A 24707-nucleotide genomic window follows, 5' to 3' on the forward strand; every position below is an offset into this window, starting at 1 on the left:
CCTATGTGAGCATCTTACCCCACATGTCCAAGTTCTGTCCACATGCCTTAGAAATAGCCCTTTAGCCACCTGTCAAGTCCAGTGCGTGCCACCAGTGACTGTGGTCTGCCTTCGGGCAGACAGACCTGGGGAAGATGCCTGTGTATGGCTTGGGGCTGATTACTCCAGGGATGCACATCCATTTGGCCCCGAGAACTCTTTACCTATGGGGAGGAGTGTGACTGGAGAAGGGCCAGAGCAAAGGTCCTCTAGGCCTAGTTAGGTTCCTATAAGTTAAATTCATCTGATTTATAGGTGCAAATGATGTGTTGTCACAGTTTAATTCGGCTTGTTAAAGGAAGTTAAGAAGCAAAAGTTACCAATGTTTCAAAAGCCCAAGTTGTTCTCCTACTTGAAATTATATTCCTGGCATGTCCTATTAAGAATCTTTTAGACAGTTGTGATGTTAGGATTGGCTTATTTTTATGCCCCTTATTCTCCTATTTGGCCACTAATGGAGTAGTAATATTGTCTCAGAGGGAGAAAAAAATGCTAAAGAATTCACCTCTAAGTAACTTAAGACCTGACTGTAAAAGCTCTATCAAGGCCCAGTTGTAAATTTTGGTTGTAGATACTGGAACAATCCTACATTCTAGTTTTGCGGGGTTTTTGGTGAGTTTCAGTGTTTAGAGGCATTCTAGAAAGCCTTGAGGAAGGAGATAGTAGAAGCAGTAAGTTATATTTAGATGAATTCCACAACCACCACTGGTCTGGATTTATGAGTATACGTAGCTAATGTCCATGTCAAGTGTGAACTGGTATGAACTGGAAAAATGCTCACTGGTGGACTAGGAGTAGAATATCAGAACCAGGGCCTGAATGTTACCTGTCCCCTGCTTTAGCAGGAAGCGTAAAAACAGGAATTGTTAGAAAAGAAGATGTAGCCTTTGCTCTGACAATAAGAAATTGAAAAGATTACTTATTTTTAAAACTAGCGATGGGTTAGATTGTCTAATGTTCCTTACAATTTTAAAATTCTGAATTATAATTTAAAATTATAAAGTTTTTGGAGAGACAGAAATAGGCTAGATATGATTATTTAGGTTCTTACTGACTCTAAAAACAGTTGTGAATTTATACAATGTCATTTGCTATGTTAAAATACTATTTACGTCAGTTGGCTAAGAACAGTGAATTCATCATCACTTTGTTATTAAAAAAGTACTTTGTTTTGGGGAATGCTGACTTACGTTCATTATAATTTCAGCTGATAGAAAGTTGATTTTCATTTTCTTTTGACAAAGCCAAAATACATGGGAGAAGTCACTTATATATGTCCCTGCTGGTCTCCTGAGGTTCTCAGTAAAAGTAAGATAGAGTAAAACCATGTGACTTTCAAGCAAACCAAGATAAATTGATATTATTGAGATGCCTTTTTCTCCTGTTTGGGGATAGGATAGCAGAGGAGAAATGGACTGGCTATAGAAACTTGGCTTTTTACAAAAAGTACAGGCTCCGTTCTGAATTACGATGGTGCAAGAGGTTTTATAACTTTTTTGTGCATCTTGTCATGGGAGGTACCCTTTGAACATCTGTGGAATTTATTTTGTCCAAAGGGAGCTATTCCATTGATAGAGAATGCTCTTGGGTTGTCCTCCCTGCTTGAAAGCCTCCTAAGTATTTAGTTAGATTACCCCCAGGTCCCATTATATTTCCTCCAGGGTGGTTCATTATCCATTTTCCTTTTTTATCTATTCTTTCTGGCGGGTAGAGCTAGTCTTTGACATTCAAATAAAGAGCTGAACTCTTTGGCCTTTAAAAGTAGTTAAATGGGATGACTCGAACTTTTAATATTGAGTTGTTCCCACGTTTATGGTCTTTAAAATAAGAGATTCTGCAATAGGTACGGGCTTCTGAATGAAACCAGTAAGAGCTGAGCAGTGACGCAATACCTGGAGATTTGTGTATTGTCTGAGGTTCAACTTGGCCCTGCCCTTCTTGATTTCTTCGGATGGGAATGTGACAATAGCAGTATCTTACCATCTTAAAATCTCTGAGCTGTCTGGGGGTGGTGTACCTGCTTCTGAGAGAGATATTTCATTCCATGTGTTTTGACCAGTGATCATGGGTTGGGATGACTTCCAAACAGCTCTCTTCATTCTGGGGAAGTTGGAGGGACTCTATTGCTACATAAATTGCAGAAGGCAGCGACTGATGACCATGTGCCACCCTGCAGTTGTTCACGTTCAGTTTAGTGGTTGCCTCTTCCTTATTTCTCTGAGAAGCTCAACATGAGGTCAACTGCAGTGATTCTGTCTTTGTGGCTAACACGGTAGTGGTACCTCAGGGACTAGGGTGGGTCAGGTTTGGCAGCATGTGCCGGCCACAGCTGTCAGCCCATGGTTAGGTTGGAAATTGAACAGAAAAACTGTTCTAAAAGATCTCTCATGGTTTGTAATTGGAAACGATAAAAAATGCTGAGTGTCTAATGTCCCAATTTTGGTGCTGGCAGGGCAGATTTGGTGAATTTGGAATGCTAATTTTTAACTGAATTGTTACAGTAATCACCTTTAATCTGTTGAGTGTTAAGTCTTATCTATACCAAGTGTCTCTACCTAGAAAATTTTGAGTGGTGGTTTTCTAAGCCTGTTTGCTATTACTTCTTTTAAGAAAAATGAACACTTTCCATGTGTACTTGAGAAGAATGTGTATTCTGTTGCTTTGAGATGGAATGGTCTGGATATATCTGTGAAGTCCATCTGGTCCAGTGTGTCATTCAAAGCCCTTATTTCCTTGCTGATCTTCTGCTTCGATGATCTGTCCATTGCAGTGAAGGGGGTGTTAAAGTCCTCTACTATTTTTGTGTTATTATCAATGTGTTTCTTTGATTTTGTTATTAATTGGCTTATATAATTGGCTGCTCCCATGTTAGGGGCATAAAAATGTACAATTATTAGATCTTCTTGTTGGATAGACCCTTTAATTATGATATAGTGTCCTTTCTCATCTCTTATTACAATCTTTGGTTTAAAATCTAATTTGTCTGATATAAGGATTGCCACCCCAGCTTTCTTTTGATGTCCTTTAGCATGATAAATGGTTTTCCACCCCATCACTTTAAATCTGGAGGCGTCTTTGGATCTAAAATGAGTCTCTTGCAGACAGCATATTGATGGATCTGGCTTTTTTTTTATCCAATCTAATTTAGCCCATTTACATTCAGGGTAACTATTGAAAGATATGAATTTAGTAACTTTGTATTGCCTGTAAGGTGACTGTTACTGTATATTGTCTCTGTTCCTTTCTGGTCTGTGTTACTACTTTTGGGCTCTCTCTTTGCTTAGAGGACCCCTTTTGATGTTTCTTGTAGGACTGGTTTGGTGTTTGCAAATTCTTTTAGTTTCTGTTTGTCCTGGAAGATTTTTATCACTCCTTATATTTTGAATGACACCCTAGCTGGATAAAGTATTGTTGGCTGCATATTTTTCTCGTTTAGCACCCTGAATACATCATGCCAGTCCTTTCTGGCCTGCCAGGTCTCCATGGATAGGTCTGCTGCCAGTCTAATGTTTCTACCCTTGTAGGTTACAGACCTCTTGTCCCGAGCTGCTTTCAGAATCTTCTCTTTGTCTCTGAGATTTGTAAGTTTCACTATTATATATTGGGGCATTCACCTATTTTTATTGATTTTGAGGGGGCTTCTCTTTGCCTCTTGGATTTTGATGCCTATTTCCTCCCCCAGATTAGGGAAGTTCTCTGCTGTAATTTGCTTCAATATACCTTCTAGCCCTCTCTCTCTTTCCTCTTCTTCTGCGACCCCAATTATTCTCATATTGTTGCGCTTTATGGTATCACTTATCTCTTGAATTCTCCCCTCATGATCCAGTAGTTGTTTCTCTCTCTTTTTCTCAGCTTCCTTATTCTTCATCATTTGGTCTTCTATATCACTAGTTCTCTCTTCTGCCTCATTTATCCTAGCAGTTAGAGCCTCCATTTTTGATTGCATCTCATTAATACCTTTTTTATTTTGACTTGATTAGATTTTCGTTCTTTTATTTCTCCAGAAAGGGATTCTCTAGTGTCTTCTATGCTTTTTTCAAGCCCAGTTAGTATTTGTATAATTGTTATTCTGAACTCTAGTTCCAACATGGTTTTTCCTGTCTTGTCATTCTGTCCAGAGGAGCATAGATGAATAAGAGAACAAAATACTAAAATGGAAACAATGACCCCAGAGAAGTATACACTAAACAAATCAGAAGAGACCCGAAACTGAAAAAAAAATTAAAAAAAAGAGCATATAATCAGACAGGTGGAAAAAACAGAGCAATACACAGGATCCTGTGTGCATTTTGGTCTGTTTGTTAGAAAACTAGATCCCAAAATTTTAAAGAAAGAAAAACTTATATATGTACAAAAATAAAATTAAATACAATGAAAGGATAGAATGTAATTGTAAAAATGAAATTAAAAGACCAAAAAAAAAAAGGAATATAAACAGACAGGTGAACAGAACAGAGCACTACACTATATCCTGAGTGTATTTTGGTTGGTTTGTTAGAAGAAACTACATCTCAAAATTGTAAAGAAAGAAAAACTTATATACATACAAAAATAAATAAATACAGTGAAAGGATAGAATGTAACTATAAAGATGAAAATTAAAGACTTTAACAAAAAAACAACAAAAAAAAAAGGTGAAGAGAACAGAGCCATACACTAGATTCTGGGTGTATTTTGGTCTGTTTGTTAGAAGAAACTGTACCCCAAAGTTGTAAAGAAAGAAAAACTTACATATATACAAAAATAAATAAAAGGATAGAATATAAATATAAAAATGAAAATTAAAAAAGATTTTAACAAAGGAGTTGATAAAATAAGAAATTCATTGAAAAAGGAAAGAGAGGGTACCTGGGTGGCTCAGTTGGTGGGGTGTCTGCCTTTGGTTCAGGTCATGATCCCAGGGCCCTGGGATTGAGTCCTGCATTGGGCTCCCTGCTCAGCGGGGAGCCTGCTTCTCCCTCTCCCTCTGCCTGCCACTCCCCCTGCTTGTGCTCTCTCTCTGTCAAATAAATAAATAAAATCTTAAAAAAAAAAAGGAAAAGAAAAAGAAAAAAGTTAAAATTGAAAGAGTAAAGAATCATGGGGGAAAAAAACATAAATGCTATATACTTTTTTCCTCTAGCATTGGAGTCTTGCGGTTCTCCGTGATTGGTAAACTTGGTCTTAGCCTGTCTTCTTGCTGATCTTCTGGGTGAGGGGCCTGTTGCGCTGTTTCTCAAGTGTCTTTGCCCAGGGCAGAATTGCACCGCCCTTACCAGGGGGCCAGGTTAAGTAATCTGGAATGAAAATGGCAGCCTGCCGATCTCCGGCCCTTGGGCCCTACTCCTCAGGGTGCCCGCAGGGAAAAGAAGTCAGTCACTCCCTGGTCTCTTTCGGTACTCCATGCTTACCCAGCCTGGGACTGAGCGTTTCTATCTCAGGCACACGACCCCTTTTAGAGTCTCCAAACCCTGCAGACTCCTGCAGCTCACAAACATGCCACTCCTCCTGGGGAAGTCTTCTGGTGATTCTGCTGCTTGCTGGGAGGGGTCGCCCAACTGTGTGGTTTGAGGTTTACGGCAACCCGGAGCTGAGAGCCCACTCCTGGGCTCACTGATTACAGCCGGCTTCCCCACTCCGATGCCTGGGAACTGCCGCATTCAGGCACTGCCGATCTTCCTGTGACCCCAAGGATCCTGAGACCACACTGTCCCTAACGTGGGTTATTTGTAAGCATGTGATTGAGGACAAAGGTGTCCATGCCTTGTGTTCACAGTAGGGAGTTCACCCTGCTTCTCAGTCAGAGAGTGAAGGAGTGTGAGAATGCTTCATGAATCTCATGTCCCTTTCCTTTTCTTCTTTGCCTTCTATCTAGGTCTCCATAAAAGCAACCGCAGTTTGCTTTCTCTGTCATTTTCTCAGTGGGAGGATTATGATTTTGCTGGTTTCTTCTTTAGAGAACTCAGATCCTGGAGCTGGTTGTTGCTCCTGTCCTAAGTTGGTTTTCTTAGGGAATTATATTTGTTGTTCTTCTGTTTTCTTGCAAACCTTCTATGTTTCACCCTTCTCTGATACTTAAAAAAAATTAGCATAGAAAGGGTATCATCATGCTTTATTTTATTTAAAACAAGAAAGGATAACTTCTTTCTCATTTCAGTTATGAAAGCATGTAGTCTCAGTTTTTTACTTTATGTATTTTTGTTTGTTTTTGGTCTGCCTGTGGGAGATCTTCTCTTATGTTTTTGAAATTTCTTTAACATTCTGTTAACCTGCTTTTGTGTGTTCATCCCCATTTCTGTTTAGTCCCAGAGAAACTGATTTCCCTCTTAGTGTTCTTGTTAAGTCAGTGGACAGATTGTAGAGTCTACAGTTTTTAAACCAAGGAAGTAATTTTTGGTTCCAGGTCTTGGTAAGCTGATTATGTTCTCTCTTCAACCTAGGATGGTGATCGAGACATTTTTATCGATGGGGTTGTTGCTCGTAATAGAGCCTTGAATGGGGATCTGGTGGTCGTGAAGCTGCTTCCAGAGGAGCAATGGAAGGTGAGTTAAATTTTCCTTTTCTAATAATACACTACTCAGGACCTTTTTATTCTATGGTGCAGCTGTGAAACATCATAAATTGGAGTAGTCACGGACTCCTAAGGTCCTATAGTTGCCTCAGAAGCCGGCCATGCAGTGCTTTGAACTTAGAAGCATCTGGTGGGCAGACATTTAATGATTTGAGTTGTTCTCCTTGCTCCCTCCCTGTGATCTGTCTTCCCTGTCATATGCCTTGCATTGATTTCTGGTAATTTTTAGTATAGAAGAAAAGCTTGCAGGGCACATTGAAACTTCTGATATGTGTTATTTTCCCACATTTAATGGTGGGAGAACTGGAAAGACAAAGCCATGGGCATGGTGGCAGTCTTTACACGTTCTTGCTGCCTCTACGGGAAAACCCAAGCAACACATACCCAGTTCTGTAGGTTCCAGTTTGGTGATTGGGCTTTCCTTGGCAGACAAAAATAGACTCTGTCTTTTAATAAAACAGGGATCTGGTGGCAGAAGAAAATGTTTTTAACGTGAGAATATCCTGGGTTTTAGTCTCTGTATATGTCAATTGAAAAGAAAAATGTGTTTTTTGATGATTGTTTTAAATAAAACCAATTTGTTTTAAGTAAATGATTCATAGTAGCAGTTTCTTTGAATTGTCTTGTAGACCTGGCAACTTGTGTGTCTAAGTCTGGGTTTTTCTTCATAGCATTTCTTCATATCTTTTATTTTATTTGGCTCAACTCACTGGTATTGAGGAATATGGTGTCCTCTTCAGTGAGAGGTACTGTAGGGATTAATAGAGTGGGGTTTTAGGCTAGGCTCCTTGGGTTTGAATTCCATTTCTGCCACTCATCTATATAACCTTGGGTGAATTATATAACCTTTCTGTGCCTCAAAGCCCTCATCTGTAAAATGGGAATAATCATAGTACCTACTTCATAGGTTTGTCATGAAGATTAAATGAGAATTCATGTAAAAATCTTAGAATGGTGCCTGACCCATGGTAGCAGTTCAAGCAATGTCAGTTTTTATTATTAGCTTTTACAGAAATGGAAGAAATACTACTTTATCTCAAAGCTTTGTCAAGATGTAAATTTGTTTTTATCTGATAGGGTTAGAGTGAGTCAGAATGGGCATTTCTAGGGTGTAGGTATGTTAATGATCAAGAGACATAGCTCTTGCCTTCCTGGAGCTTTCAGTCTGATGGGGAGTGCACGTAGGAAGAGACAGATACTGCTCACACACAGATGTAAGGATAATTATGATTAGTGCCGTGAAGTTAAGTGCAGAGTGTTTTATAAGAGTCAGTCATCCTAGCCCCATCCCCCAGCCCAGCCCCAGTTGCTGATAGCTGTGATTCTATCCTCCCTTGATTCCCCAGGAGCACAGCTAAGGGTTGGTTCCAGGTCCTAGGAACATAGATTGATTTGGGCCACTTCCTCTTTTCTGGAAAGCATCATCTAGCGCAGTGTTCATGAGATCTGAGAAGGTAAGAGGAGTGCATTCAGGCCTGGTCAAACTAAAGGAATTATCCCTAGAGGTCATTTGAGGGAGTAAAGAGGCATAATTAGATGACCCAGAGAAGGAACAAGAAAGATGGTTTCCTTTAACTTAAGGAGTGAGAATGGGTAGAATAGAAAGAAATAGAAGAGTAATTAGCAAATTGGGTGAGTCTAGAGCTGACCAGAGCAGGTGTAAGGTGTTGACTGGCTGAAGAATAATAGGAATGGAGAGCATATAGTAGAGCACCTGTTGAGCTCTGCAGAGATGGATGAGGTTGATTCAGAAAGAGCAAGGCCAGGGCGCTTGGGTGGTTCAGTCGGTTAAGTGTCTGTCTCCGGCTCAGGTCATGAACTCGGGGTCCTGGGATCAAGCCCTGCGTTGCATGCTCAGCAGAGAATCTGCTTCTCCCTCTGCCCCCGCTCTTGCACACTCTCTCAAATGGATAGATAAACTCTGTGGGGAAAAAAAAAAGAGCAAGGCCAAGTTGCCTGACATCCTTCCTACCTTAGCTGTGGCCGGGGATGGCTAAAAAAACAAACATACGAATAAATAAATCAGTTGCATTATTTTCCTGGTTCTTCACCCCATTTGTATTTAAGACCAGCAAGCATAGCCTTTCCCGGTATTGTCAGATGCACTCTTGCTTTGGACAGGAAGCCTAAGAAGATGCGAGTAGGTTGGAGGTGAGGGTGTTTATTGTTATCAAAAGTTGTAGAAGGACAGCTTAGGACTTCGGCATTCTTATTTCTGCCTTGGTGCCTTTGCTTCTAGACAAAAGCCTATACCTCCTTTGAGACTGAACACAGCAAAGTTGTGTTTTTTTCCCAAGAGGCCTGCATTTGTGATTTTGTAATTCCTAGGTCAGTGGAGCTAGTTAAGCAGATAAGAATTTACTGAAATTCTTACAGCGTTCCCACAGTCAGTATACTCAGGCTGTATTGACACAGCTTGTTGTTTTTCTATTTTACAGTTAATATCTAAAGGCAGAAGAGATTAAGGGCCAGATGGGAGTTTTAAGCCAGGGAGTGACATGGTCTTATTTAGACAAAAATTACTCTGGCTGCTATTTGGAGAATGGAATTAGTGGGGGCAATGTGTGTTGGCATGGCCAGTTAGGAGACGTAGACTGAGTCATGACGGTAAAGATGGAGAGAAGTAGGGATGTATTTTCAAAGTAGAGCTTATGGGACTTGAAGATGGATTTGAGGGGTAGGATGAGTGGAAGGGGGGAATCAAGGATTAAGATTCTGGTTTAAGCCAAGTGGGTGAGTATGATGTCATTAATTAAAATGAGGAATAGTAGGGAAGAGCATGTTTGGGTGCAAAAATTGTGAGTTCTGCTTGGCCATGTTAAGTTTTAATTTCTTTTCAAACATGTTAATAGAGATGTTGAGAATATATGGAGGCCTAGATGGTTCATTACTCATAAATTCTACTAAACATTTAAGGAAGAAATAATCCCGAGTCTACACAAATGCTTTCAGAAAATGCAAGAGGAGGAAATCTTTTTCAACTCATCCTATGAAGGCAGCATTGCCCTAATATCAAAACTAGGAAAAGACATTATAAGAGAAGAAAGCTACAGACCAGTACTCCCCACAAACATAGTTGAAAAGTCCTCAACAAAACATTAGCAAATAGAATCCAGCAACATATTATATTACAAGGGTAATACAACAGGAGCAAATGGGGTTTATCTCAGGCATGCAAAGTTGGTTTAATATTTGAAAAGCCATTTGATGTAATTCACCGTATTAATAGACTAAACACCATATTTCAGTCAATGCCATCATTTTAATAGATGCGGAAAATACAATTGACAAAAGTCCACAACCATTCATAATAAAAACTCACAGCAAACTAGAAATAAAAGATTACTTCCTCAATCTGGCAAAGAATATCTCTAGAGATGTTACCATTCTTAGTAAGGTGAAAGACTGAATGCTTTTCCTCCACTATTGGGAATGAGGTAAGAATGTCTCTTCTCATCCCCTTTATTCAACACTGTACTGGATATTCGAGCCAGCACAATAAAGCAAAAGAAAAAAAAAGCATTCAGATTGGAAAGGAAGAAGTAAAACTCTCTTTATTCTCAGATCATATGATTTTCTACCAAAAAATCCTAAGGAATCTACAAAAAGCTGCTAGAACTAATAAGTGAGATTAGCAAGGTTGGAGGACAGAAGTTTGATATGAAAAAATCAATTGTACTCCTATATATTAGCAATGAAAAATTGGAAATTAAAAAAATTTATTAAAGTATCTTTTTAATAGGATCAAAAGTATGATATACTGAGGGAAAAATTTGACCAAATTTTGACCACTTACAAGACATGTACACTAAAACTATAATCATCACTGGGAAAAATTATGTAAGACTTCAGTAAACGGTGAGAAATACCATGCTCATGAATTAAAAGACTCAGTATTGTTAAGATGCCAGTTCTATTCAGATTGATCTATAGATTAAGCACAATCCCAAAGATAATTGAAGCAGGCTTCTTTATAGAAATCAACAGACTGATTTTAAGATTTATATCGTTGTGCAAAGGGCCCAGGATAGCCAAAACAGAGAAGAACAAAACTGGAGGTTGCATGTTGCCTGATTTCAAGACTTACTATAAAGCTCTGGTAATCAAGACTCTGTGGTAATATCAAGATAGACATATAGATCAATGGAACAGAGTAGAGAGTCCTGAAATAGACCCATACATATATGATTAATTGATTTTCTACAAAGGTGCCAAGGTAATTCAGTGGGGAAAGGATCTCTTTTCAACAAATGTGCTATTACAATTGTATAGCCTTATGAAAAATAATGAACTTTGACCCTTACCTTGTGCCATATGAAGAAATTAACTTGAAATGGATTGTAGATATAAATGTTTGTGTAAAAGTATGAACTTTCTATAAGGGGAAAATTATAGTGATCTTAGATTTGACAAATATTTCTTAAATATGAAACATAAAAGAAAAAAATCAATAAATTTGGCTTGCTCAAAATTGTAAAACTTTTGCTCTTCAGTAAACACTGTTACAACAAGGCAAGCTACAGACTAGGAGAAAATATTTGCAAAACATTTATCTGACCGAAGACTTTTATCTAGACTGTGAAGAACTCTTTAATTTATTTATTTATTTTTAAAGATTTTATTTATTCATTTGACAGAGAGAAACACAGCGAGAGAGGGAACACAAGCAGAGAGAGTAGGAGAGGGAGAAGCAGGCTCCCCGCTGAGCAGGGAGCCTGATGCGGGGCTCGATCCCAGGACCCTGGGATCATGACCTGAGCCGAAGGCAGACACTTAACGACTGAGCCACCCAGGCGCCCCTAAAGAACTCTTTTAAGTCAGTAACAGACAACTGTTTAAAAACTGTACTAAAGATTTGAAGAGATACTTTACTAAATAAGATATTTGGATAGCAAATAACCATAGGAAAAGATGCTTGACATAATCAGTCATTAAGAAAATACAAATTAAAAGCACAAGATAGAACTATAAAACTGCTGGAATGGCAAACATTAAAAAGATTGACCAAAACCAGTGTTGAGAAGGATGCGGAGCATCTGGAGCCCTCATACACTGCTGGTGGGAATATAAAATGGTATAGTCACTTTGGAACACAGTTTGGCAGTTACTTAAAAAGTTAAGCGTGGGCGCCTGGGTGGCTCAGTTGGTTAAGCGACTGCCTTCGGCTCAGGTCATGATCCTGGAGTCCCGGGATTGAGTCCCACATCGGGGCTCCCTGCTCAGCAGGGAGTCTGCTTCTCCCTCTGACCCTCTTCCCTCTCGTGCCCACTATCTCTCATTCTCTCTCTCTTAAATAAATAAAATCTTAAAAAAAAAAAAAAAAAAAAAAGTTAAGCGTATACCTTACCATGATGCAGCCATTCCATTCCTGGATATTTACCTTAGGGAAATGAAGGCATTTGTTTGCATAAAGATTTGTATATGCATTCATAGCCACTTTTTTTTTTTAATAGCCCCAAACTGGAAATAGCCCATATGTCCATCAGCATGAAGAACCAATTTTGCTATACCTATTCAATGAATACAACTCAGCAGTTAAAAAAGAAAAATCAATGGACTGTTGATACATGCAACAACATGGATGAATCTCAGAATAAACTATGATGGATGAGAGAAGCTAAGCAAAAAAGAATATACTCTGTATAAATCCATTTATATAAAACTCTAGAAAATGCAAACTGATTTGTATGGACAAAAGGCAGATCATTGGTTGCCTGGGGCAGGAGTAGGAGAGATGGATTATTACCAAGGGGCCCCAAGGCAGCTTTGAGGGTGATGGGCGTGTTCATTATCTTGATGTGGAATAGTTTCATAATTGTGTATGTAAGTCAAGACCAATCAGTTTGTGCATTTTAATGTATTTAAATGATTGAAAATTAAGTAACAAACAAAACAAGATGTTTGAACAAATGAACCTGCAACTCCAAGGAGAGATTGAAGCTAGAGATGTAAATTTGGAAGTCACCAGCATATGTGTGGTGTTAAAGTTGTGCTAGTGGATGAGATCATCTAGAGAGTGTAGCTGAAGGAAAAAAGGCTGAGTATTGAGTTCTTGGGTGAGCCAGCATTTAGAGGTCAGCTGAGGAGACCATGGAGAGACCCGTGCCTCTGCATCAGGGGATATGAACCATGGTGGTTGAATTTCACCTGTGTCTAAAGCAGAAATCAATGAAATTGAAAACAGAAAAGAAAATGTTGGTTCTAGGATAAAGTCAATAAATCAATAAACAACTGACAAAAATTTAAAAAGGCACAAGTCACCAGTATCAGGAATGAGATAGGGGATGTCACATATTGCAAACATTAAAAAGGTAACTTTTGTAGAACAAAACAAAAATTTCAGCTGTGCCCGGTTTAGAGAAAAAGCTGTTGCATTCTGAGGGTGTAGAGGGGCAGAGGTCCAGTGAAATGGGTGTCAGCAAACTCAGGCTTTCATAATCCATGTGATCTGCTCAAATCTAGGAAGGCATTTTTTGATCTACTGGATCCTGACCCCTCTCTTTATTGATAACATCCTCTTGAGCGGGGATTGGTACGGGTACAGAGAGAGGCTTAGATCGGCAAGGAGGACCCTTTGAGTTGCTGGTAGTAGATGAAGGGAAATGAAGCGCTCTTGAGCTTTCAGAAGATTTGGAATGAAGAGGATGGCCCAGGGTTCCTTGCTTATTCTTTTTCTGTGGAGCTCCTAAGGGTTTTCACAGTGGCTGCCTGACAGTTGCTCTTCATATTAGCAACCCCACTAGGTATGTCTCTTAGGCCTCATTAGTTAGAGTAAGTATTTACAGCTTCCCGTTCTGAAGCGGGGAGCCTTGTTGGCTGTAGCCCACCTGTGACAGTTGTTGGTGACAGGGTCAAACTAGAGAGAAGAGAATATTCAGACTGTCCTCGAGCATCCCTGACATGTAGAATATAAACATCTCAAAGCATACTGGCCAATTGTATTACAGGTTTGTTAGTACAAAAGCATATTGTTATCAGAGGAATCTGTAGTCAATGGTGTGAGCAAATGTGAATTAATTGGATTATTCATCTTTGCTTCTTTATGCTTGTTGTGCTCACCCCTCTTGGGTATGTAAACTACAGGGCCTTTGGGGTTTTAGAAAAAAACAACAATTCTTTTAGCTGTAGTAGTAAATAGTCAATTTCTTTCACAGCATGTTTTTTTGACAAAATAGATAGCTGTTAAAGAATCAAGCTGTGAGGCAGTCATAAACAATAATTTGCTCTTATATAACAATTTTAATTTTAGAATTCTTCCACATTTGTAGTATATGTATGTAATTTTTATTATAGACATCTAATGAAGGATAGTTGAGGGGCAAAAGATAGTTTCTTCACTTTGCCAATTGGGACATTAAGTGACTTGTTTGAGAGCTGGAGTTTTTGGCAGGACCAGGGAGTGGAATCCAGATCTCATGACTTTTAGCTTACGGCTCTTGTGGGTTGTTTTTTTTTCCCGTGTGTGTGTGTGTGTGTGCGTGTGTGCGCGCGTGCGTGCGCATTTTTCTAGGGTGGGGGTCTGTGGTTTTCCTCAGGTTTTCAAAGAGGGGGAGACATGTCCTCCAAATGGTTAGGAGCTGTTTCATGGATCCTGATGATTCTCCCTAGAACTGTGCTGTACCTAGTGGCTTCTCATCCTCCTGCCACCCTGTTCTGTGCTCGAAGCTGGAGGTACTGTCTGGAAGAGGTCACAGGCTTTGCCGTTAAGGAGCTCGTTGGCTGGCTGGGATGGGGGTGGGAACAGTTGTAGTATGGTTTGCAAAATAGCAAGAGAAATATGTGTTGTTATGGGAACACCACACTGTGAGAGAGAACTGGGGAAAGTTTCATAGAGGAGGTTGCGTTTGCAGTGAGGTTTGAAGGATGGGAATGGAGAAGAGAGGTTTGGTTTTGTTTTAGGATGAGAATGCCTTGGGTTGAGAACAATTTGGCAAGAGAGGATTATGAACATTTCTACTTCCAGGGAGGAGTATATGGGGTAAGGCTGTCCCTGCTGTGCCATTGGTTGAGGGCTGCGACCTCTCTCGCAGCTCTCCCGGACACTGGTAAAGAAAAGCAGTTCTCAAGCTCCTGCCCTCCAGGGAGACCAACAGCCTTGGCCCCTTTTGCAGAAGCCCATAGGTACTGCTCTTCTCTGTAAATGCTCCTCCCTTTGCGATTTATCTGATCTTTGCCCTGCCTCTTGCATTCTCTTTCCTTTTCCTTTTCTTTCCTTTGTCCCATCAAGTTCATCCATAATCATTAAACAACCTTGTCCTTCATCTTTTTTTATTAACTATAATGAGTTTATCCTATTACTTTCCTTCTTTTATTTTTTTTTAAGATTTTATTTATTTGACAGAGAGAGACACAGTGAAGCGGGGGAACACAAGCAGGGGCAGGGGGAGAGGGAGAAGCAGGCTTCCCGCTGAGTAGGGAGCCCGATGTGGGGCTCGATCCCAGGACCCTGGGATCATGACCTGAGCCGAAGGCAGACGCTTGACGACTGAGCCACCCAGGTGCCCTACTTTCCTTCTTTTAATACTCCAGTATAGTACATCACAAATAAGCATATATAAACCCTGTGGATGCTGGACAATTGCTAACTTTTTAGTGCTTACTGTATACCAGGAACTGTATTTAGTGACCCACACCATGTAGTCTGCTGTTGTCTCTATCCCAATTTTGTAAATGAGAAACCCAAGTCTTAGCTTATGCATTTTACTTATTTAGGGAATATATAACTAGGGAATGGCAGAGTTGGGATTCAGAGTCACATCTTCTTATTTCATGATCTCATTGCTATTTGTTATTTCAGAGATCTAAAGAAGAGAGTTATTAGATCTATAGATAAATATTGTCAAGTATCATAAAAATGAGCATAAATCCAGGAAATTGTAATATATGCCTTAGCATTAGGTAGTATCTTGAGTTGTCGTCATGGGTAAAAAGGATGATTGTATCAATTGAAATGACCAAAGGCCTAGTATTAATTCTTAGAAAATAGACAATTTAAGAAAAATTAATTGGAATTCTGGTGGTTTCATCTTAAGACTAGACAAGTATGATAGCTTCTCAGGGCATTATGAAGGCAGGTGTTGGGAATATGTTGTAATCTTACCAGACATCTGGTAACTCTAGATGGTGCATCAGATACTGAAAGAGCTGACCCAAATATAAAGTTAAATCAAGAGCTACAGCCTGCCGAACAAGGGGTTACAGACCCAACTGTCATCCTGATCCGGCAGTAGGTCACAAATTCGTGGGGCGTGTGGCACAGGTATTCAGAAGGCAAGTAGGCAGTTGTCATATAAGAGGTGGGTCCTTCTGGGGCTTTGGGACAGGGGTCTGATTTCAGAGATATGGGACTCTCTTAGTATAAACAGACTGGTAGAGGCAGCCACTGGGCTGGGAGTCAGGGATAACATTTGATTGCCGGGCTGGGAGAATGGGCTAGAGCAGTACTGGGAGCAAGAACCAAAGCAGAAGACCAACCCTGAGAGCCAGAATTCTGGGCCTCTTTTTGGTTGTACCAAGGGAGATTTGGGAGCCCAGAATTAAGCTGTGGTATCTTGGATCTAGGAGGTGGGTTACAAGCTAAGGCCTCCTACAGGAGGAGCCAGAGCTGTTGTTTTTTTTTTAAATTTTTTAATTGTTATGTTAATCACCATACATTACATCATTAGTTATTGATGTAGTGTTCCATGATTCATTGTTTGTGCATAACACCCAGTGCTCCACGCAGAATGTGCCCTCTTTAATACCCATCACCAGACTAACCCATCCCCCCACCTTCCTCCCCTCTAGAACCCTCAGTTTGTTTTTCACAGTCCATCGTCTCTCATGGTTCGTCTCCCCCTCCGATTTACTCCCCTTCATTCTTCCCCTCCTGCTATCTTCTTTTTCTTTTTTCTTAACATATGTTGCATTATTTGTTTCAGAAGTACAGATCTGTGATTCAGCAGTCTTGCACAATTCACAGCGCTCACCATAGCACATATCCTACCCAATGTCTATCACCCAGCCACCCTGTCCCTCCCACCCCCCACCACTCCAGCAACACTCCGTTTGTTTCCTGAGATTAAGAATTCCTCATCTCAGTGAGGTCATATGATACATGTCTTTCTCTGATTGACTTATTTCACTCAGCATAACACCCTCCAGTTCCATCCACGTCATTGCAAATGGCAGCCAAACTGTGGAAAGAGCCAAGATGTCCATCGACAGATGAATGGATAAAGAAGATGTGGTATATCTACACAATGGAATATTATGGAGCCAGAGCTGTTTAAATATTGCCTACCTTGCTTGATTGGGAACTAGGGTGAGCAGCTTAGTTGATTGTAGCCATAGTGAGTGACCCAGAGAAAATCAGTAGAGGAGGAGGACAAGAGCATATTAAAATGAGACTCAATCAGGGGCACCTGTGTAGCTTCGTCCTTGAGCATCTGCCTTCGGCTCAAGTCAGGATCCCAGGGTCCTGGGATCAAACCCCACATCAGGCTCCCTGCTCCTCGGGAAGCCTGCTTCTCCCTGTCCCTCTCCCACTGCTTGTGTTCCCTCTCTTGCTGTGTCTCTCTCTCTCTGTCAAATAAAGAAATAAAATTTAAAAAAAATTATAAATAAATAAAATGAGACTCAATTAGACTGTTCCACAGTGTGAAACAGAATCTGACTAGCTGAAGAGTCAGGGGTGGATTTCAAGTGAAATTCCTACTTGTTGAAAATTAGCTTCTATATGTTTTTTGTCTGAATACTTAAAACTATGGTAAGAAAGGCTGGAGTTGATTTGATATATTGATACCTGCTGGAAACCTATACTGCTATTCATTCATCCCCCAGGTATTTGTTGAGCACTTCCATCAGAATGAGAAGATACAGTCGGAATAAATCAATTAAGCACTTTGTTAGTGAAGTCTAATTTCCTTTTGGGACAGGATTATTTCACTTAATTTACAACAGAGCGAGGTCTATACATGAATTAAGGAGGGTGGAGAAGTGGGGATAATTATTCTGTATTTCCTAACATCTATTATGCAGTCACTAAGAAAACTTATTTTTATGCAAACTTATACTTCAGCAGAAGAATAATAGAAGTATGGATGGGTATTTTAGAAGAGATTGGCACAGAAATAACGAGTTTGAAAGGATAAAGGAAGTGTTGATAGGAGTTACTACTCTTGTTCTAAATTAAACAAACAACAAAAAAATCAAAGTGCACATTTAATCCCCAATTTTGAGTGGCTGTTCCAAACTTTCTTATGGTCACATGAAATTGGTCTCATACAGTAAATTGTTTCCTTTGACAACTAGCTTTTCCTTCAAGTGATTGTTTTAAAGTTTTGTCTTCCAAGTTCTTCTTTAAATATGCACCCATCATACTAGATTATATTTAATCCGATCTCTTATATAACCACTATCATTTTGGATTGTTCTCAATTCCAGTGGAATTAGGATTTCTTAGAACTGTTTAGTTTCTTGGCCTGTATGGCAAGCCCGAAAAAGACTTGGAAGGTACTTAATGATGGAAGGCAAGGTCTTTGGAGCCTCCACCCACAGCAATATGGTAGGTAAGGTATATCTACTACCATGATCAGATTTTCCCCAAATTGTTATATACACAAGCCTATTTTTAACAATCATCCTTTCTTCTTCATTATTGCCAGCTCTGGGATCAAATATTTCAGGTTCTTGCCTGCTCTAAACATGCCTTCAGATCTCCATAATTCAAATTGAAATGTCTGAAATAAGGAATGTATCATTTAAGGATAGAGTAGCTTATTTGTCCTGGGAAACTCCCAATTAATATTTCAGGATTATTTGCTAGAAAACTAATTCAGTCCTCTGTAACTCCATGGAGATGGTTTCGTGAAATTCACATTCATTGTACAGAATAAATTAATGTAGACAAAGTACCTACAGCACTGCTGCACATTGTAAGTGCTTAAGAAATGTCAGATATTACTATTATTCATCCCTTAGTTTAGCTAAGAGCACGTAATAACTCAAATTTACTACTCCCAGCTCTTGAATTTACCACTGATAACATTTATTTACAGTAGACATAAAATGTTGATGTAAAATGTTGGTGTGTCACTATGCGTTCCTTTGAAGTATCTAAATTGCCGGAAAGTTGTATGGTAGCTAAGGCTATACTGTGGAACAACACTGTATATTTTTTACTTATGCTCTTTGCCCATCAAGATCGCCTAGGACCTCACTTTGTATTATCTTCACCCCAGAGCCCAGGCTGAATGCAATAGCTGCCATCAGGAGTGTTCCCCTTTTCTGTGGCAGAAGGAAACAGAGCCCCGGACATTTAAAATGTCTTTGCCCAGAAATGGCTCCAGCAGTTCTACTTAAAACTCATTGGCCATAATGATTCACCTGGCCCTCCTCAACTACAAGAGGGCCGAGAAGTGTCATCCTACCAAGTGTCTGCAAGTAGGGATAGCAGGCTATATCTGGTGAACTGCCCTAATGATCATCCCACTTCATTAATTAGATTGATCATACACTGCATTCTTGACTAGCCTTCTGACAAGTATATGCCACTGGTCATTAGGGACATCAGGCTGCAGCTTCTGTATCATTTACTTCAAATTTATCCCCACTAATGAAAAAAGAATTCAGAAATACCTGGAAGATCCAGATAGTCTTTAAGATCACCCTCAGTTATATAATTCTTGCTTGAAACTACAATATGCGATGCAAAGTAAATTTGTTGATCTTTGAATTAAGTTAATGGTACAGTGTATGTGAAAGGCAAGGAGGTTAGGTTTTAAGGAAATGTACTGGCATTTGGTAATATTTATAAATTATCATTACTAGTAGTATTGTGATATTATTGCTTGCTACTGCTATTGTTAAGTTTTTCAGCTTTTATTTTAAAATTTTCATTATTTTTATTTTTTTAAGATTTTATTTGTCAGCAAGTGAGCGAGAGAGAGAGAGAGAGAGCGAGCATGCACACAAAGAGGGGGAACGGCAGGCAGAGGGAGAAGCAGGCTTCTCGCTTCTTCTTCTCCCCCAATATGGGACTCGATCCCAGGATCCTGGGATCATGACCTGAGCTGAAGTCAGATGCCTAACCGACTGAGCCACCCAGGCATCCCATATTTTAAAAATTTCAATACATATATCTTATCTCATGTTTTATAGAAACTAGTAATGATTCAGGGCATATAGATATACATATATATATATAACTATATTGTAAATTTAGGCAACTAGGGAGAGGGACATGGTAGATTTGGAAAACTATAGATATTTTAGTGTTTTGGAGCTTAAAATGTAAGGTAGAATGTGGCAGGAGACCAGGCCAGGCTGGTAGAAGGTGGGTGGGTTGGGGGGGGGGGGGATCACGTCCTGAAATGTCTTCATGCTAGTAAAGGAGTTCAGCTGTTACCATACAGGCATTGGGGAGCTTGAAGGAGGTTAAGGAGTGCCTGGGTGACTCAGTCGGTTGAGCATCTGGTTGTTGATCTCAGGTCTTGATCTCAGGGGTCATGAGTTCAAGCCTTGCATTGGGTGTGGAACCTACGTAGAAAAAAGAAGAGGGGCACCTGGGTGGCTCAGATGGTTAAGCGTCTGCCTTCGGCTCAGGTCATGATCCCAGGGTCCTGGGATTGAGCCCCACATCGAGCTTCTGGCTCAGCAGGGAGCCTGCTTCTCCCTCTGCCTCTGCCTCTCTCCCTGCTCACGCTCTCTCTCTCTCTCTCTGTATCTCTGTGTCTCAAATGAATAAAAAAAAAGAAAAAAGAAAAAAAGAAAAGACCCAGAGTTGACCGTTACAGTTGTTTTGATGTGAGACAAACTTGACTTAAATATAGTATCTTAGGTTGGGTTTCCCAGAGGTGGAGCCTCTGGTGGAGTTTCTTGCTCACGCAGTCTGTCTTTGTGAGAGATTTCTGAAATACATCAAATTACTTAAAATTTTAATTAGTAGAATCACAGCATGGATCAAAAGTTAGCATTTGAGAACACTTTACTGAGAATGAACTAGACTGCTGGAAAAAGGTGGCTCTGGCTGGTAAAAGGGTGAAGTGATAATGCAGCACACAGAACTGAGGGTGCAAACAGGGACCTGCTCTGTAGAAAACCAGATCAGGTTTTAGAAGCACAGTGCACTGGTGAGAAGGGCGATGTCCTGATGGTGACTTTTTTTGGTAGCATGTCCTAGAGCTGGAGTTGGCAAACTTCTGTAAAAGCCGGAAAGTAAATGTTTTAGGCTTTGCCGACCATGTGTTTCTGTTGCAACTTCTCAACTCTGCCTCCGCAGCATAAGAACAGCTATGTACCAGTGAAACTTCATTTACAAAAATGGCTGGGTTTGGCTTGTGAGCAGTAGATTGTGGACCCCTGTTCTAGAGGCGTGGTTAGATGTCGTGAAGGCCGTTGCTACCCCTGCCCTAGCAAGCACTCTGGGTGCCTTGACGGAGGCCCCTCACTCTCATCCTAACAGCACGACGACTGTGTCTCCCTATTTTGACTCCATCTCAGTAATTCAAGCTTTTAGTTCATGAGTCTTTTATTTTGTTTTTTTAAAGATTTTATTTATTTATTTGACAGAGAGAGATACAACGAGAGAGGGAACACAAGCAGGGGGAGTGGGAGAGGGAGAAGCAGGCTTCCCGCTGAGCAGAGAGATCCCAGGACCCTGGGATCATGACCTGAGCTGAAGGCAGACACTTAACGACTGAGCCACCCAGGCGCCCTATTACAGTTCCTTTTTGATCAAGTTAGAAATAGATCTTGCGGATTAAGGTCTAAGTAATATTCTTGGAAGCAGGGAAAATTGAAAGGAGAGCACACTGTCCACCTTAACTTGCTGACGTGATTCGCACTCCTTACTGCTGCTTTATTCATTTTTCTCATCCACTATCTCAGGCTCTACCCTTATGCTTCAGACCTTTGTTGCCATTTACTTGAGCAGTGGGTAGCAGGGAGTTGGCATTTGCGGTGATCAGAGAAAAGATAAGTGGTTCTCCACTCAGTACTTTTTAGTGTCAAACCAGGCCCATTTGTGTCACTGGAAAAATTCTCTGGGGTACAGGATGTAGGAGAGGAGGGCAGTAGTAGGTCAGATAAAGGTCAGTGCTTGACGCAAATGACAAAGATCAGTTCAAAGGGATGAGGGTAAGGCTCTAAGCAGGAAGTGAGTTGATGGTCAGGAACCAGGAGATTTCTAACAGGTTGGAACACAGAACGAATGATTGAGGTAAATGGTTTAGAATATGGTCTGTCAGCAAGGGCGGGCTCCTTCACTCATCCAACTCCTCCATCAAGGTGTTGTTGAGTGCTTGGTACGAACCTTAGGAACATGGTATGAAATAAGATAGGCAGGATCTAGTTCTAAACCACAGAACGTAGAAAATGACTTGAGTGACAACCAGTTCTCCCAAAAGTGGTACTTACATAGTGCCATTCTAGATGCAAAGTAGAAAAGTTTATTCATTATGTATAATGGGTGCCTTAATGTGTAAGGGCTTGATTTTCTTGAGGAACCCAGGCTGAGACGGTCAGCTGAGCAGAGCAGTGCAGAGTGGTGAGTGCAGTGGGCAAGTCCTGGAGTGCCGGGCAAGTGCACAGGAGGGACACCCTGCCAGCCGAGGGTCACAGCATGCTTTTTGGAAATACATTTCTTCGGGAAATGAAGTCTGAATGTAAAGTGAGTTTGAGCTAGAAGGATTGATGGAAAGGAGAGCCTGGCCTCCTCTGAATCTGAAAAGTTGTTTATTAGAGTGGGAGTGGAGGCTGTGAGGGGAAGGGGCATGGCTGGAGATAAGTCCTTGTTAACCTTGTCAGAGGCTCCTCCTGCTCATCTGGTGCTGGCAGAGGCCACTTGTAGAGTTGAACACCCAGCTCTTGCTGGATGAAGCTGGGATGAAGCTGGGAACTGTTGGAATCCTTGGCGCACTGTCATTTCGTTTTCTGGAACCCTTGGTGGAGTGAGGTCTCATTGTTCATAATGCCCTAGGATGGAGCTATCTGCAGCCTGTAAATACCATAGTCTCTGATCCTTGGGGATAAGATCTAGGTGGCTTTTGACAGTGAGGAGTTTGAGCCTTGCAGCCTGGGTATATTGCCTTTGGGCCTTCTGCCTGTCCTCTCTAATACATTCTTGGTGTTAATGTGGTATTCCTTCTGGATCCTTGCAACTCAAAGTGTGTTCTGTGTACCAGCAGCACTGCAGAATCTCAGGTTGTACGCCAACACCCACTGAATAACAGTCTGCTTTTTTTCCAGTTCTTTCTTTTTTTAATTCAAGTATAATTAATGTACAGTGTTGTATTAGTTTCAGGTATGCAATATAATGATTCGGAAATTCCGTACGTTTCTCAGTGCTCATCCAGACAACTGTACTCTTAATCCTCTTTATCGGTTTCATCCATTCTCTTACCCACCATTCCTCTGCAGCCACTGGTGTGAAGAGTCTGGTTTTTTCACAAGATCCCCAAGTGATTGCCATGAATGTTAAATTTTGAGAAGCACTGATGGTGGCTAATTAAATAATTAACTCTTGTTTCTTTTAAAATAGAAACTACTGCGGCACTATAGAAAAAGGTACATGTATATGACATTATTATAGCTAGTCCTGGGGGAGAGTCGTGAGTACAGTGTAACTTGTTGCGTCTTCAGAGATCTGAAGTGATGATTTCATTATTTTAGCAGAATTAGACTCTGGTCACCTTCCGCCCCTCCACCCCTTCACCCCCAGCACGCGCGCGCGCGCGCTGGCACACACACACCTACCCACCCACCCACCCCACCCCACCCCACCCCCTTCTCCATTTAGTTATAGCAAAATGAAGGACTGAGAGGTTATTCTTATAGGTATAGTTGGAAAACACTTACTAATTAGCTTATTGAAAAAAGATTTCAATCCATATCATTATTTGTTTTTATTCTAGTAAGTGTCATGTAACCCCTTCTCCCATTTTTTGGAGATCATCTTCTTTAGATCATTTTATGTTAAGTCCAAATAATCATGTCATTTCTATTAGTCTCCAGTTTTCATTGATTTTTTTTTTTCCCTGAAGAATTACCTCTTACACTGTGGGTTTTTTTTTTTTAAAGATTTTATTTATTTATTCATGAGAGACAGAGGAGGAGAGAGAGAGAGAGGGACAGAGAGAGAGAGAGAAGCAGAGGGAGAAGCAGGCTCCCAAGGAGCAGGGAGCCCGATGCGGGACTCGATCCCAGGACCCTGGGATCATGACCCGAGCCGAAGGCAGATGCTTAACTATCTGAGCCACCCAGGCGCCCTTACACTGTGTTTAATGCATGTTTGTTGTGAGGTAGGCTTTCTGTTTCTTTTTTCCTAAACCACTGTTTGAGGCCTGCTTTTAGTAGTTTGCAACATGTTATAATCTTTTTGAAAAGTAAACTTACAGGATGTTGAAAAGTTATTTCAGTGTTCAGAATTTTGTATCTTGAAACAATCCACAGTATGAAAAAGCTTCTAATAATGTGAGCATTATTATTTTCCCTTGTGCTGTTGTAGTGTCATATGTTGATGCATCAATTGAGATTTTATTTATTTTTTAAACTTAATTTAATTTTATTATGTTATGTTAGTCACCATACAATACATCGTTAGTTTTTGATGTAGTGATCCACGATCCATTGTTTTCGTATAACACCCAGATATTTATTTTTTTAAAGATTTCATCATTTATTAGAGAGCGCGAGAGGCGGGGAGGGGGGCAGAGGGAGAAGCAGACTTCCTGCTGAGCAGGAAGCCCAGTGCAATGTGGGGCTTGATCCCAGGACCCTGAGATCATGACCTGAGTCGAAGGCAGATGCTTAATTGACTGAGCCACCCAGGTGCCCTGCATCAGATAAGATCTTAAAGAAAAAGAACATGGCTGGAAGGGAAAGGACTAGAAGAAGCAAATCTAAACAAAGCAGTCTGAAACTGTTGAAACGTCTATATTTGGGGTTTATCAAAAGGATATTGTTCTTGGGGCACCTGGGTGGCTCAGTCGTTAAGCGTCTGGCTTCAGCTCATGATGTGGCTCCCTGCTCAGCGGGAAGCCTGCTTCTCCCTCTCCCACTCCCCCTGCTTGTGTCCCCTCTCTCGCTGTCTCTCTCTCTGTCAAATAAATAAATAAAATCTTAAAAAAAAAGATATTGT

The 24707-nt window shown here is 40.6% G+C and overlaps 1 protein-coding gene across 7 annotated transcripts in view; it reads left to right on the forward strand.

Annotated features, from left to right (window-relative positions):
* DIS3L2 (DIS3 like 3'-5' exoribonuclease 2) overlaps window positions 1–24707 on the forward strand; it is a 437114-nt gene that overhangs the window by 147340 nt on the left and 265067 nt on the right. For all 7 annotated transcript variants that reach the window (XR_003519033.2, XM_027588750.2, XM_027588754.2 and 4 more), the window contains exon 5: window positions 6459–6560. Coding sequence is in view for 6 of the 7 variants with exons in the window: in XM_027588750.2 (XP_027444551.1) it covers window positions 6459–6560 (102 nt within the window). In the remaining variant the exon portion in view is untranslated. The remainder of the gene's footprint in view (window positions 1–6458; window positions 6561–24707) is intronic.

This window comes from Zalophus californianus, chromosome 3, assembly GCF_009762305.2.
Source record: "Zalophus californianus isolate mZalCal1 chromosome 3, mZalCal1.pri.v2, whole genome shotgun sequence".
Taxonomy (NCBI): domain Eukaryota; kingdom Metazoa; phylum Chordata; class Mammalia; order Carnivora; family Otariidae; genus Zalophus; species Zalophus californianus.